A 15818-nucleotide genomic window follows, 5' to 3' on the forward strand; every position below is an offset into this window, starting at 1 on the left:
CAATCCCTGGCATAGAACATGGAACCTAATGATTTCAGACACAAAAAGAAATGCCATCTAGCAGGTGAGCAGAGATGCATTGGAGCTTGATACAGAGACGGCTTGGATTCATGCAAGCCTCCCTGTCTTCAGAAACTCCGGATTGAGGGACTGCAGTAAGGGTTGATCAGATTCACATGGTAAGAGGTCTGATATGAATATGGGCTCTAGACTGGAGTACACCACCACTGGAGCTTTCTGTAGTGATGGAAGTGGCCTGTATCTGTCTTCCCTGCCTAGTACAGTAGGCAGGGGCCACGTGGAGCTACTGAGCACACTATGGCTGGGAAACTGAACTTGTCTGTGTAATTTTAATAAATTGAAATGAAAGTAGTGTACATTATCAAAATGGAAGCAGGAAATGAGCTCACAGGTCACTGCAAACACCAAGACAAGAGGTAATAGTCACTTGAGTCTGCATCATACTGGTGAGAACAAAGAAGAATAGATGGTTTCAAGAGATATATGAAAAAATAAAATTGGGAGTTTGAGAATTCATTATGTCAGAATGAAGGATAACAGAAGAATTAAAAATAGCCACCTGAGGTCTTTGTTTTGTTGTGTTGTTTTTCGTGGTGCTAGGAAATTGAAGCTAGGGCTTTGTATAGGTGAGGCACATGCTCCACCACAACTTCACAGACTGCCTGATTCCTCCTGTGTATAGATGGGAAAATAGAAACCTGGGCAAAAGATAAAGTTGAAGGGGAAATGGTAATTCAGGTCCTAGCAAGTTGAATTTTCGATGCCCACATAGATAGCCAAGTTAGGTAGGCATCAGACAAACAGTTGTTGAATAACTATATGTATGCATACTAATTTACTTCTGTACAACTAAATCCAATCTACTTGAAATGGATAGAAAGTAGTTTTGAGTTACAAAACTTAAAAGATTATCTTGTTAATGCTCAAAAATCTCTAGATTCTAACAATGTTTTAAATACAGTGTGTTTCTTGTTATATAAGCAAATAAGCTTGAATGATCAAAAACAAAATGTAAGCCATTGAGTGTGGAGGATGTAGAGGAAAGATCGAAAGGTGAAGAAGACCCTGTGTGCACTGTGAAGTCAGTGGCTGTGAACCACACTAGAATATCACTTAGCTTCTCTGTCTTCTCTTGCTTTTAAGATGAGGATACTCACTTGCAGTTGCAGGGTTGTTGGTAGTTTTTACAGTGGACCTAGCATTTAAAAAAAATGTCCCTGGAGATGAACTGTGCAAATGAAGTATTAGGAGAAGGAACCTACTGCCCCTGCTCCATCTGTTATTGGCCCTGCAAACTGACAACACTAGAAAAACTTATCAAAAGCAAGGATCTGAGAGGCCTCGTGTTTCAGTACAAGCCACTTTTTATACAGATTTGTTAATGATCTTAGTTTTGACAGTTCTATATTATTCAGAACCAAAATAAATAAAAATGTATTTAAATACATACTGTGAAACATCTTAATTTGGTATGTTTTACTAGCTACTCCAATTTTTAGAATTAGAGATGATTGCATATCTTTTATCACCATGTTTACAAAAATTCCCTGGTTATTAAGAGCATATCACATTAGTTCACAGACCATCTGCTCATCTCAGAATATCTTTCTGAAAATAGGAGATTTGTTAGAATTTAAATATAACATTGAGTTGCAGTTGACATGGAGTTTTGCATGCTAGTGGGTAACGTGATTTTGCTGCATTATCTGAATTAAAAGCTGAGTCATTCTGAAATTCATTTCCCTCTCTTTTTAGATCATGTATCAGTTGGAGGGCTTGGAGACAGCTTTTATGAATATTTGCTCAAGGCCTGGCTAATGTCTGACAAGACAGATCTAGAAGCTAAGAAGATGTATTTTGATGCTGTTCAGGTAACCCAATATTTAGATCATCTTTGCCACTCAGCTCTAACTTAGAGCTTGCATGTTAATCAGGTTTGATGGGAAAAAAATAGAATCATACATGAGTAGGTTACAAAGTATTTCCACTGAGGGTAGAGTTCAGTATTTGCCCATGTAATTGTAACAATGGTAATCACCTATGATGCTTTTAGTTCTAATGGGACAGTTTCTAAGTTTCTAATACAGTTTAAACCTCACTTAAAAGTCACATATCTGAAAAAGAAGTATAGTTGTGAAGTACACAGTAATGCAGTCAGCACAACTCATACACATGAAAGCAGTCCCAGAAGATTATAATGAAGGCTGACATCATAGTCATTTTAGTCTGTATGAGACCATCCTGTCATGCTCACACAGTGGAATTGTCTGAACAGTGTATTACTCAGCATATATCCCCTTCATTAAAAAATGTAAGGTTGTTTTCTCTCAGGAATATGAGAATTCTCCTTATAACTACTAATTTAAAATTATGGCAGAAAAATCCTGGATTTATTTTCTGAATATTGACTACATTAGAATTGCTCACAATTTATTGACAGTCTGAATGACTACTGCCATTTGAAGCAGACTTGTTTCCAGAGAAGTACAGACAGTACTATATGGAAATAGACATATAAAAATCCAAACCAAAGAGTTCATTAATACTGTTTGAAGATCTTTTATAGTTCAGGAGAGATGAGATGAAACACATATTGAATTACAAAACAGTAATGTTATGTAGATTAAATGTTATGTAGATTAAATGAAGATACTTTGTTCTCACAATACTTTATTTATTCACCCAGTTTTACATATAAAGTCGCTAATCTTCAGGGAGCTCACATAAGGAATCAGAATGTAAACTGTAAAATGTGAGTCAACATTTGTGCCTTTTTTCTTCATCCTTATGTATTTATTTTTTAAAAAGAATCTCTAGCCAGGTGCTGGTGGCCTGTAATCCTAGCTACTCAGGAGGCTGAGATCTAAGGATCATGGTTCAAAGCCAGCCCACGCAGAAAGAGTTTCCCATGAAACTCTTATCTCCAATTAACCACTCAAAACTGGAAATAGAACTATGACTCAAAGAGGTAGACCAGGGCTGGGAAGGTGGCTCAGTGGTAGAGCGCTTGCCTTGCATGCTTAAGGCTCTGGGTTCGATTCCTTAGCACCACATAAGCAAAAAGAAAAAAGCCGGAAGTGGCACTGTGGCTCAAGTGGTAGAGCGCTAGCCTTGAGCTGAAGAGCTGAGGGACAGCGCCCAGGCCCATTGTTCAGGCCCACGACTGGACCCCCCCCCAAAAAAAAATTTTAAAAAAAGTCGTAGACCACTAGCCTTGAGCAGAATTGCTCAAGGACACTGCCAGGTCCAATTTCAAAAAAAAAAAAACAACACGAATCTCTATACCGTGTTTAAGTGTTTATTTATGGATTTAAGATACGGAATAAACTTCTTCCCAAAGTCTAAAACTAACATCCAAAGAAGAAAATGAAAATAAAAGTTGAACAGAGTGGCTCATGCTTGTAATCCCAACTACACAGTAGGCATAAAAGGAAGAATGTAGTCTGAGGACTTTAAATAATAAAGTCCAAACTGCTGGGAGTGTGTGAAGGTAGGGTACCTGCTTCACAGGTGTGAAGCCTTCAAGTCAAACCCCAATAATTCAAAGTAAATATACATATATGTATGTATGTATGTAATGTTTGAAAGTAAGTCAATTAAAATCATTTTATATAAAATATTTTACCTAACTTTTCAGGAACAATTTTTTAGCAGAATCAGATGTCCTAAGTGATTAAGAAACTTATGTGTATAACTCTGGTGCATTATTTCTGTATTACATATTTAATATTATACATGTTGAGGTTTCTTGAATAATGAACTTTAGAAAATTATGGCTAAATCCTCAGAAAATTAACCTCCATCATAATTGCTCAGACTTTTTTTTATAATCAACAGTAATAGTTAATAGGAAAAAATAGAAATTTGTAACCCTAATAATTTAGGGCTGAGGTGATTTTGACGTAGGCCTATGTATTTATTTAAATGTAAATGTAGCTGTCTTTGGTCTGGTTAAGTGGGTTGACTTTTCCATTGCTTTTTTTCCTTGCTCAGTTGAAAGCTCCAGAAGCAAAGCACACACCGTTCATTTCTACTCATGTATAGGAGTCAGGACTCTTTAGAAGACATCCTCAGTGTACACGCCTTTCTTAGGGCATATAATGGACATCAGACACAAAGATATGATCCCTCTGACCTTTTGTCCTCATCTAGTAAAACTAGAAAAATCATTCCTTAGAGGTTTATTTCCCTCCTTGCTGTGAGGATCCAAGTTTGTATCCAGGAAGTTCTCTATTATGATTTCCATGATCTCAGGCTCCAGTCACCAAACTGCAGAGGTTTTAAGTATTTTAATCTTAAAGAGGCCTTCTAAGGTCTTGATGTTCCAAGGAAGGCAGCTCTAAAATATTCTTTCAAATACCCCTTCCCCCTGTTTCTAGAAATACACTCATGTGACTTTTAGTATATTCTGTTTAGACAAAGTCATTGACAGAAAAATCCATTAAGAGCAAATGAAGTCAAAGTGTTTCCTGTTTCCCTTAATAGAAAAAACATTTTAAACCCATTGTATATTTTTAACTTAGAGAGCTGCACTAGAACAACCAAATGTACAACTTTGAAAAAATAATGTTTTGTAGAGCAAAATTTCTTTTTGCTACATTTACTTTTTATTGACAAAAATTAATTGCACAAAAGAATACAATTTTTTATTCCTGTACATGCATCTAATGTACTTGAATCACACTTATACCCCCTTCTATCACTTATTTTGAACCACCACTTTTGATTCACCCCTTTTTTTCTTTTAATTTCAATTTTATTGTAAAGGTAATGTATGGAGGGATTGCAATTACATAAGTCAGGAAATGAGGACATTTCTTTTTGAGCAGTGTTACTCCCTCATTTTCTTCCACTTTTTCTCCTTCTGACCCATCTTCCCCCCAAGTTGTAACATTCATTTCCTCCATAGTGTCTAGTGAGTTTCACAGTTAAATTGGTTCATCCTTTGTCCTGCCATTCCTCTTCCCTTCCCCAAATCAGATACGTGTATATGCAAGACAAAGGGTACAGAAATAAAAAAATAGTCACCCCTTTTTTAAGTTTCCAGTGGGTCTCATTATGCTATTTACATATATATGTAAACATCTATGTAAAATATATGTATATATGTGTGTGTTGCGTGTATGTATATGCTTACATATATATGTGTATATATGTATATATGTAAATATATGTAAACATATGTATACATGTGCATGTGTGTATATGTATACACATATATATAATATTTCAATCATGTTCATATTCTGTCACCCTGTAATTATCATGGGCCAGCAACAGTGATTCATACTTGTGATTTCAGCTAACCTAGGAGACTGAGGCAGAAAGATCACTTAAGTCCAGGAGTTCAAAACCTGCCTAGAGAATGCAGAAAGATTCTGTTTCCCCCCTACCACCCCAACCCACACACATAGCAAAATATCATCATCAAGGAGGTGACGCCTTCAATTATTTTTGTTCCAAACAGTTTCTTCAGGTAGTTTGAAAAGCATTTAATCCCCAAGTAGTATGTTTTCTTGGGTTGGTTAATAAAATACTTTGAACTTTCAGCTGATTTCCAAGAGCTTACCTGGAGATCTCACTTAGAATATACAGTAGTAAAAGATACCTGGGCAGGTGACATTTAGAATGTCACCTTCAACAAATTAATAATTTTATATGTAGAAAGATTAAACCACAGGATATATTTTAGTCTCCCTTGCTAATCCTGTGTGTAAGCTTGACACAAAAATTTATTAGAGTCACCTAAGGCTATTTTTCCTTTTCTCCATTTAGTTAAATTTTCCCATTTCCACCCAAAAACATTGCTTTGAAGGTTTTGGAATATCAGTTTAGTTTATTTTAGGGGGTAGCAAGTTGGTCAAAATCATGCCAAAAATAATATAGTACTTTATTCAGTATCCATAACAAGGTAATAATGTTTCTCTAATCTATCCTCAAAAGCTATTACTCTTGCCATGTAGAAAGAATAATTTCTTGGGTGATGCACAAGTATTTGCTTGGAGGACTTTATTGCAATTTGTGTTATGAGAAGTATAAATAGCTGAGATGTTCAGTTGCACTAAATAAGAATGAAATATTCATGTAATAAGTAAACCATCAATAAAATTAACCACAGTTAATGAGCATAGTGTGTTCATGTATTTCTTACTGACTTACTTTCATTTGTTTTATTTCTAGTAAAGGCAGGAAAGGTTTTATATGTATATTTACTTTTATTTTCTCTCTACTATCTCCAGATGTACTTCCTGAAAGTCCTTTTTTAACAGCAAGGACAAATATAGAGACATTCTGAGAGTAGTTTTCCCTGTATAATGTAGGGGGCATTTTCTGTTAGAGAAATGAGTAATTAGACATTAATACTATGCTTCATTTTTGCTTTTTAAAATATAATCCTTTTATATTTCCATATCTGGTGGTAACTGTTCTTAAAAGTAGTTATAAGAAAAACCGTATAAATCAATTGTAGGAACAATCAGTTCTCCCAGATGTAAAGATATTTATTCTTCTTAAAAAATTGTCATGTAGGGGCTGTGAAGGTGGCTCAGTGGTAGAGAGGTTGCCTTCCATATTTGAGGCACCACATAAGCAGAAAAAGCCAGAAGTGGTGCTATGGCTCAAGTGGTAGAGCGCTAGCCTTGAGCTGAAGAGCTGAGGAATAGCGCCCAGGCCCAGAGTTCAGACCCCATGACCGACCAAAAAAAAAAAGAAAAAGAAAAATTGTCATGTACAAGTCTCTGCAGTAGAATAATTAGGTAAGAACTTGATTCAAGCTTGTGTTACCATATTGGAGATGTGAGTGGTAATGACCAGTGACTTTTATCAAGTGTCAGTATCAGTGCTGACTGTTGTGGTATTTTCCCACTAAGTCATATTATCTCCATTTTATGGATAAGGAATCTGACATTTGGGGGTAGGTAAGCAAATTGTGCATAGAGTTCATGGGTTCCACAGAGCTGCAATTTGAAGCTATAATGTCTAACTCCAGAACAGCCCTTTGTGCTGCTGTTTTGCTACTTGTCAAGTCTAAGGGAATGGAAGGCAGAGTCGTGCCGCCATCCTGGATCATACACCAAAACACACTCTGTGTTCTACAGCTCACACTGCATCTTACCATTTGTGGATATTAAAATGCACTAACCCAACTATTACCACTGCACCAGTACCACATCTTTGAGAAACAGGTGGCTGTTGTATTGTTTGCCACGGTCCCAACAATCCATCTGGACTGGCCCAACAAATGGAAATTCTAGATAAATAAACTAAAAAGGGATAAATTAGAGCAAGAATACAAAAAGCACACCAGGCGCTGGTGGCTCATGCCTAGCTCCTCAGGAGACTGAGATCTGAGGATTGCGGTTCAAGGCCAGCCTGGGCAGGAAAGTCCGTGAGACTCTTATCTCCAATAAACCACTTGAAAACCAGAAGTGGCGCTGTGGCTCAAGCGGTAGAACGCTCGCCTTGAGCTGAAGAGCTGAGGGACAGCACCCAAGCCCAGAGTTCAAGCCCCACGACCGACCGAAAAAAAAAAAAAAGAATACAGAAAGCAGTAGCATAGTATGTCAAGTTGAATTAAATTTGCAACACCAAACTCAAGTGGAGAGTCTTTTTTTTTCTTATAATAATTCCATAGTATTTACCAGATAACTTGAGCAGAGATTGCAGAACGTTAAATGTCACTATTCTTTCCAGGCCATTGAGACTCACTTGATCCGCAAGTCAAGTGGGGGCCTGACATACATCGCAGAGTGGAAAGGAGGGCTCCTGGAGCACAAAATGGGCCACCTGACCTGCTTTGCAGGAGGCATGTTTGCACTGGGAGCAGACGGAGCTCCTGAAGCCTTGACCCAGCACTACCTTGAACTTGGGGCTGAAATTGCCCGCACCTGTCATGAATCTTACAATCGCACCTGTGAGTCCATGTGATTCTTTACACTCCATTCCCCTGCTTCAATTTCAGTTAGTAAGGAACTTGGTCACTGAAAGAATATCTACTGTGCCTGGTGAAACTTGAACACCATAGTTAAGATCTTCAAGGAACGTGTATTTATGCTCTAAAAAGCACTGTCTTTATATCTAAAAACCTTTAATTTGTCAAGTCACAGAAATCCAGGCACAGAACAGTTTGGCAGTCTAGTTTACTGACCCCTGTTTTACCTAGATAGCATTGAACAAAAGCCTCTGCCCTAGTACAAAAAGTAACCATTATTAATCTTCGTCCATTCTTAGATCATGGTTCAAAGCCAGCCCAGTCTATGAGATTTTTATCTCCAGTTAACTACCGAAAAAACAGAAGGGAAGTGGTGGCTTAATGGTAGAGCACTAGCCTTGAACAAAAGCTAAGAGGACAGGACCTACCTAACCACTGAGTTCAAGCTCTAGTACTGTCACAAAATAATAATAGTAATAATCATAATGTATTAATAATAATGCAGTTTTTGAAGGCTTGTACTCATTTGGTCATTGCTCAGGAAACATGGCTTAAATGGGAAGAATAAAGGGTTATTACCATTTTCTAAAATGGATTCTTTCAGACGACTAAATTTTAAAAGTATCTTTAATACTGTGTCTCATATGATGCTATAACTAGAACTTAAAATGAGTTTGGTCATCTGACTTTAATGTGATTAAGCACTGTCTAGCTTCATCGAACTTAAAAGCATTGCAAAGTTCAGTAACCCTTGTCCCCCTATTGCATGTCCATTAGTTATGAAACTGGGACCGGAAGCTTTCAGATTTGATGGTGGTGTTGAAGCCATTGCTACCAGGCAAAACGAAAAATATTACATCCTACGGCCAGAAGTTATTGAGACTTACATGTACATGTGGCGTCTGACTCATGATCCGAAGTATAGAAAATGGGCTTGGGAAGCTGTGGAGGTGATGTTTTAGTTTGCATTATTTTTTTACAGATAAATGTCATAGCACAAAATGTTCTATGATTACCTATAAATCCAGCATAACAACTTTTCTGTGATTTTTAAAGCTTTCCTTGTACATGCACATGCATATAAATTAAGTCATGTCTCAGCTGGTCTACAGAAGGAGGTAAGACTTCTGTAGGATTTTTGCTTTTTTTTCTTTGCACACTTTTCCTTTAGCAACCTAGACCTCATCCTTTTCAGACATTCTGACTTACTGAGTGTGATTATCTTCCCCTTCTTGCTCCTTCTTCCCAGCCTGAGACTCTGTTTTCAGACTCTCTTTGACATGTTGATGTTGCCTGGATCTTTGTGTTCTTCCCTCAAATTCAGACCAAATTCAAGCAGACAGCCTGACTAGCAAGGGTCACTCTCAGAAATAGCTTGAGATTGACTCTTGGAGATCTCTTTGCATCAGCAAGTCTTCCTCATCTATTAGGTGGAAGAAGCTTTGTCCTCACGGTCGTACTTTCTCACTGAAGATTTGACTCAAGTTGTCACATGCCGCCATGTTCTTCCTCTTTTCAACCCCACAGTGCAATCGGCTAGGGTCAGCTTTGTCTTTCATGGTGTGTTTAGATCTCCAGGCAATAAAAACATTCTTATTTCTGTTCTTGCTATTAGCACCATCAAAAATCCTTCCAAAAAAACAAATGTAGAATTGTTTCTATTGAAATACAATAAATTGTCTGTTTGATCTTTGGCTTTTCAGTTGGACCTACTCTGTGTTTTTGAGTTTTCTGCCTAACGCTGTCAAACTTTTATTCAGTTTGAATCCCGATTTTAGCTGAATTTCAGCAGTGTAATAATAAAAGTTGTTAACAAATCAGTTTACAAATTTTTTTCTCCTCTTCTTGGTGACCCAGGCCCTGGAAAGTCACTGCAAGGTGAACGGCGGCTACTCAGGCCTCAGGGATGTTTACTTCATTCATGAGAATTACGATGATGTCCAACAAAGTTTCTTCCTGGCAGAAACACTAAAGTAAGCTAATGATCCTCAAAAAATAGGGCTGAAACACCTGAATACATCTCTCTTTATTGAGAACACATTCAAATTATTCCAAGAATGCCATTCTACATGCATGACAGTAATTGTTTGCAGGTGTTTCCAGTCATTAGGACGTCTGATGACTTGGGACAGTTTTATTTGGTTCTCATACGTTACCACCAAAGCAAAGAGTAGATTCTTGACTTGAATAAGTGTGTAGCCATCCCTCAGCATTCTGATAGACTTGACTGTTGTTTGTGGCCACGGTAAGATGAATAGAGCTACTTTGTGGCTTCCGTGCCTGATATGGCCTCTCAAGCCTTATGTACTCATGTTTCTCTTACAGATATTTGTACTTAATATTTTCTGATGATGATCTTCTTCCACTGGAACATTGGATCTTCAACACTGAGGCACATCTTCTCCCTATACTCCGTGCAGACAAAAAGAAAGTTGAAGAGAAATAAAAGACCTTTTTCTCATTTCATTCTGTTTCATTCCTTCCATTCCATACCTTAATCATTATTTTTTTCAGTGATCAGCCATATGATGAACTTTATCCTATGTCTGTGATTATTCTGAGTTCTAAAACTGTTTTGCAGTCTTTTATGTTTATTATCATAGGAATCAATTGGACCTACATTCCTTATTCCTTTTGTTATTCAGCCAATGAGTCCATGGTTTTGTTTGTGTGTGTATGTGTGTATTTTTCTTTAAATAATCTCTTATCTCTGGAATTCATGAAAGTATGATATCACTTTCATGAAACTGAGTAGTGGTATGCCAATGACCTCTTAATTACAATTTGATTTGACTGCAAAATTCTTTCCTCCTCTATGAGGAGATGATGTCTGCTTTAAGCTGTAATGTTTTGCCATGTTGCAAAAAGCCATAATAAATTATTAAAACAGCTTTTTTTTCCTTTTTGATTTTATGTTGATCTGGTTTGTCTATCCACCAGAGACAGATCTTATAACTGTGACAGCCTTCTGATGCGGGTCTATCATTATTTGATAGAATGTCTCCTAAAATATTTCATTCACATTATGATTCAAACTACAAAGTCATCCAAAAGACTCATGTTGACCTCATTTCTTTAGAACTGCAGTAAATTTTGGTTGGTTAATTATATTAGTGTTTCTTAATCTGTGTGTTTGTTCTCTGCTTTTACTCTAAATGGCCTGGGTCATTTCTGGATCACATCTGCTGCTTCGTTTCTTCTTCTCCCCTGTGCGACATGAAGTGAGCTGTCTGCTTTACAGAGCTCTACTGTCATGGACATACATTTTTAAAGGGGAACTGTAACTTTTAATGTGCTAGCTTTTGCTTTTAATGGAATATGGAAAAAAATTTGGTCTCTAAAAGAGAGGGTGAGAATTTCGTATAGCTCTAAGCTCATTTGTTTGTATTTCAACATTACTTTTTTTTCCTTCAAAAAGCATTCCATTTGGTTGAGGTTTTTCAGATTGGAAAAAGGCCTTTTCTCAAATGTCGTAAATTATTTCACTTGGATTTATGAAAGCAAGATTGCACTCTGTGAAAGAAGCTTTGCCAGCATATCTATATTTGTGGTCAGTTAAGGAAAATCTAATAAACTGCTGCGTCAAATAAGAACAGAATATATTAGGTATAGTTACAATCAACATAAAGATCCCAACTTAGAAGGAATTTGTGTCTCGGTCATCTGTGATTGGATCTGCTCAGATCAAAATAATCATGTGATTCTCTAAACTTTGTTTCAAAACACAAATAACTTTCTCAAGAACAAACTTAGCAACATCTTGTGTTTCTCATCACACTGGGTCTGTATATGAAAGGGCTGAAGTGAAATGATGGTGTGTTATAGGAAGGTACAAAGACTTTGACAACCCCAATTTTCACCCGAGAATGATGAGACAGATCAGGGAGCCTGTGAATTAGGTGAAGCATAGAACATTGCTGCATTCATCGTATTAAAACAGTCTGAGCAGCAGTTTCACATGATCCAACCTAATCGTTTTTGAAAACAATTCTTTTCTTAGCTCTTAATAGACAAATAGTTTTAGCTATTTAAGCTTTTGAAAGTGTTTCAAAAGATTTCATCTTAGAGGACAATCTTGTTTGGCCTATTTTGACCTTTGGTATTGTACACTGGGATATGTCAAAGAATTAATTAGTAAAATTGGTAAATAAGTCAGATCCTCAGTCCATCAGTATACCATGCTGACATGTCTCTGACACAGAACAACTTCCTATCATGGGCTCACCCAAAGAAATGGGTACATTACAAGAGTCTTCTTCCCTCCAGTTTGAAGGCAAAATACTTTTTTAAAGTCTTCCTACAGCAATTAGATTATAATTTTCACATGAATGTCTTTGAACTGGAAATTTTGATATCCTGTGCATTTCAACTTGGCTTGAAGGATACAAAGCTGATAACTATTTCTGCAACAGAAAGTGTTAAAAATCAGCTTGTGAGTACATGCTACACTGAGTACACGCTACATTGTGTTGTATCTTTTTTTTCTATCCTGGCCTAAGTAGACAAGTAGTGTATCACATGTTCACATGTTGCTTTGCTGATGGGAAGGATTGTTTTCTTCTTCAGTTCTGGAACTTAGATTTCTTAACCTAGTTCCAAAAACACCAAAAATGTAAACAAGAAATTAATATTATAATAATGTAGTTTAAAGTTAAACTTTGTGTTATTTTAAACAACTGAGGTCTCTAGGTAGACACTTTCATTCATTTTCAACAAAACTGTGCAGTGGAATTTACATGTATACCTTACCTACAACCCTTATTAAAGACGAAATTTCAGATAGCACTTAATTTTATGTTGACACAATGTTTCGATATACTTTGTGCAGTTACTATTAAACATATAATTTGTATTCCAACTTATAGAACTCAGTGACTTCTTTTCATGTGCATTACCCATTTTTACATTGACTGTTTTGATTTGTTCATAAATCCATTCCATCACTTCCAACTTTATATAAAACTCTAATGTTACAGGAAGTATAATAGATTGACACATAATTTTTAAAAATTATATTTGTAAAATTTCTCTATTGTGAATAAAGTCTTTTAATATATCTCCTCGTGTCATGTTGTTTTCTCCCTTTATGTAAAAGTACATATGCCTAGAGGTGAGTATAAAGAGTTACACATGGAAATATTAGATCATACTACAACTAGGGGGATCTTGGCAATAAACATTCCCAGTATAATGTGTAATTGCAAATGACTGCACAGGCAGCTTTTGGCTAGTCATACTGCTTTATCAAAGATCTAACCTAAGTTCAAGATCAGGACAGGCTGGGTAGAGGCAGGGAGTAGTGTCATAAGTGGCAAAAATTTGCTCTTAAGTTTGCAATTCAAAAGAGACAGATCAGACTAACCTCATAGCACTCACCCCTGAAACAAGACAAAATCACATGGAATATGTTAAACTTCAAGTTCCATCCTGCTGCATGCTTACAGTAAAAGGAATAATGTGGTCAGGGAGGCTGAGTAGAAAAGAGAGAATTTAGGTACAGGAGAACCTCCAGTATTTTTGAAAAAGTCAGAAGTTCTTGGAGATTTATGATATGCTTTTCTTGGACACTTAAATTGCTGTCCCTGGCTACTCAGAACTTTCTTAGTCCAATATATCTCTAGCTCATTCCTCACCCCAGTCAGGTCTCAAGTGATACTGAATCAGAGTAGCTTCTTTGACAAACAGTGTAAAATGCTATAACCCATTTTTCCTTACCCTATTTTACTTCTAAAAAGCATTTGAGAGAAGGGGGGGTTTAAGGCAAGGATGAATAGAAACATAGCTAGTCTAGATAGAGAGAGAGAGAGCCCAGATCAAGCCCTGGATCTTCCCTCAGCCTCCCTTAGAAGCACGTACCTGTATCTGACTCCTACTATTTTATATGATTGACTTTCATAGTCCCTGTCTCATATAGAAAATATTGCCTTTGTTTGAAGCAAAGGAATTAGGGTTTGTTTTTTTTACCTAACATAAGAAGCCTTTTGAAATCAATTATTTATACCATACATGGCATTAGTTATGTTTATTCTGGTGGAAAGTTACATTAAAATTTATTTTAAGATCATGATTTTTATTCATACCAATCAGCTATTCACACAGAAATTGCAATGTATCAGAACATTTAATTTTTGATGATGGCATATACACAATGGCTTAAAATTTTAAGTAAAGTAACAATTTTGTTTTTTTATATAGGCATGAAGTTTATATAGCTTCCTAGGACATGCCTAAAATGCAGGAGTGGCAGAGGGAATCTTAAACATTTTCACTGATTTAATGGTCCAAAGACTGATACTTTTTTTCCAAGCTGATTCCATCCACACTAGCCAATATGTGAGTCATAATTTTTTAAAAAATATTTTCCAGGCTTCAGATAAGCATTTAAAATATTAGAACTACATGGTAGTGAAGACATTTAATTCAACTCATTTTAAATAGGAAAATAGGGGGTTTTCTCAGCAGAAGTTTTCTCTCCTTATTCCATGCTGGTAGATGGAGGGATGTGATAAGGTTTTATGCTAATAAAAGGGAGCATTGATATGTACATCTAAGTATGTCAACATATAGCAGTAAATTCAGAGTTCACCCTTGGAAATTGGTCCACTTCTGTGTTGGTCTCTGATGATGTTGCTCTCTTTCACATATAGCAGAATTTTTTTTTAGCAGAATTTTGTAAAAGGTTTTGATAAAGTGCAAATTCACTAAAATTTAACAAATCAAAATTTCAGTGAGTAAACAGTAGCCATATCCTGGAGTATCCATATTTAATTAACTCTTTGTGTTATTTCTGTACATAAAAATATTGAGAGCCATGATTTTAAGACATAGATAAATGGAAGTCCCAAACGACCAGTAGAATTAATTTGCAAGTCATTACAGACACGAATTTTTTCACAAAGATTTAAGTACCATTTGATAATTTATCATTTTAGAAACATCTTTTTTACAAGAGCATTTCTGAGCAATATGCCATGCACTTTAAATCTTTTAGAATTAGAGTTATATTGCTTTTTTTTTTTTTTTTTTTTTTGGTTATAGGGCTTGAACTCTGGCCTGGGCGCTGTTCCTCAGCTCTTTAGCTCAAGGCTAGTGCTCTCCACTTGAGCCAGAGCACCACTTCCAGATTTCTAGTGGTTTATTGGAGATAAGAGTTCCATGGACATTCTTGCCCAGGTTGGCTTTGAACCTTGATCCTCATATCTCAGCCCCCTACAGTAGTGCCCAGTTTCTCATATTGCATTTTTGAGCCTTGAAATGAACCATGTTACAGTCATTTTTTAATGTGGGATAAATGACACTAAAATGAAGATAATTTTGTCTTCTCTCCCCCTTTACATTGAAATTTTAAACATTTTTTCTTTATTAGGAGTATCTCAAAAAAGTATTACTTCAGTTATCCTCAATTGTTTTATGCAGTGATTATTTCATTTTTTTTCTTATAGCTGCTTTTCCAAGACATTTTTAAGTTGTTTCTCGTGTTCTTGCTTATGTCAGCATGTCTGTTGCCTGAAGAGACTACTTAGAATTGCTAGTTTGGCTATGTGTCATGTAGTATATAAAATGTTCTTGGAAATAACGTGAAAAGCACCTTCATTGTCTTCCCCTCCCACCCCTGCCCAGGGCTTTTACATTCATTTCTATGCTAATCATCAAAGATTTGTTAGCTTGCCATTATTTTGATGACTTTGAGTCCCCTTAAAACATGCCATTATTTACTGAATAAATTAACTTAAATTTTGTGTCACAGATCCATTTAATTCCCCAATGGATGCAAATTACCATGAAACATTGGGAAACAGTAATAGGTATACAGCTAAAAAAAAAAAAAAAAAGGAGGCTGGGAAGGTGGCTCAGTGGTAGAGCGCTT

The 15818-nt window shown here is 36.3% G+C and overlaps 1 protein-coding gene across 1 annotated transcript in view; it reads left to right on the forward strand.

Annotated features, from left to right (window-relative positions):
• The window catches only part of Man1a1 (mannosidase, alpha, class 1A, member 1), a gene marked incomplete at its 5' end in the record, with an annotated part of 158233 nt that extends 147392 nt beyond the window's left edge, over positions 1-10841 (forward strand). Inside the window, 5 exons of the mRNA XM_013032775.1 lie at positions 1777-1892; positions 7714-7933; positions 8729-8901; positions 9809-9924; positions 10277-10841. Of these exons, the coding sequence (XP_012888229.1) occupies positions 1777-1892; positions 7714-7933; positions 8729-8901; positions 9809-9924; positions 10277-10397 (746 nt within the window). The remainder of the gene's footprint in view (positions 1-1776; positions 1893-7713; positions 7934-8728; positions 8902-9808; positions 9925-10276) is intronic.
• Positions 10842-15818: the final 4977 nt, after the last annotated feature.

This window comes from Dipodomys ordii, unplaced genomic scaffold (assembly GCF_000151885.1).
Source record: "Dipodomys ordii isolate 6190 unplaced genomic scaffold, Dord_2.0 Scaffold157, whole genome shotgun sequence".
Lineage (NCBI taxonomy): Eukaryota > Metazoa > Chordata > Mammalia > Rodentia > Heteromyidae > Dipodomys > Dipodomys ordii.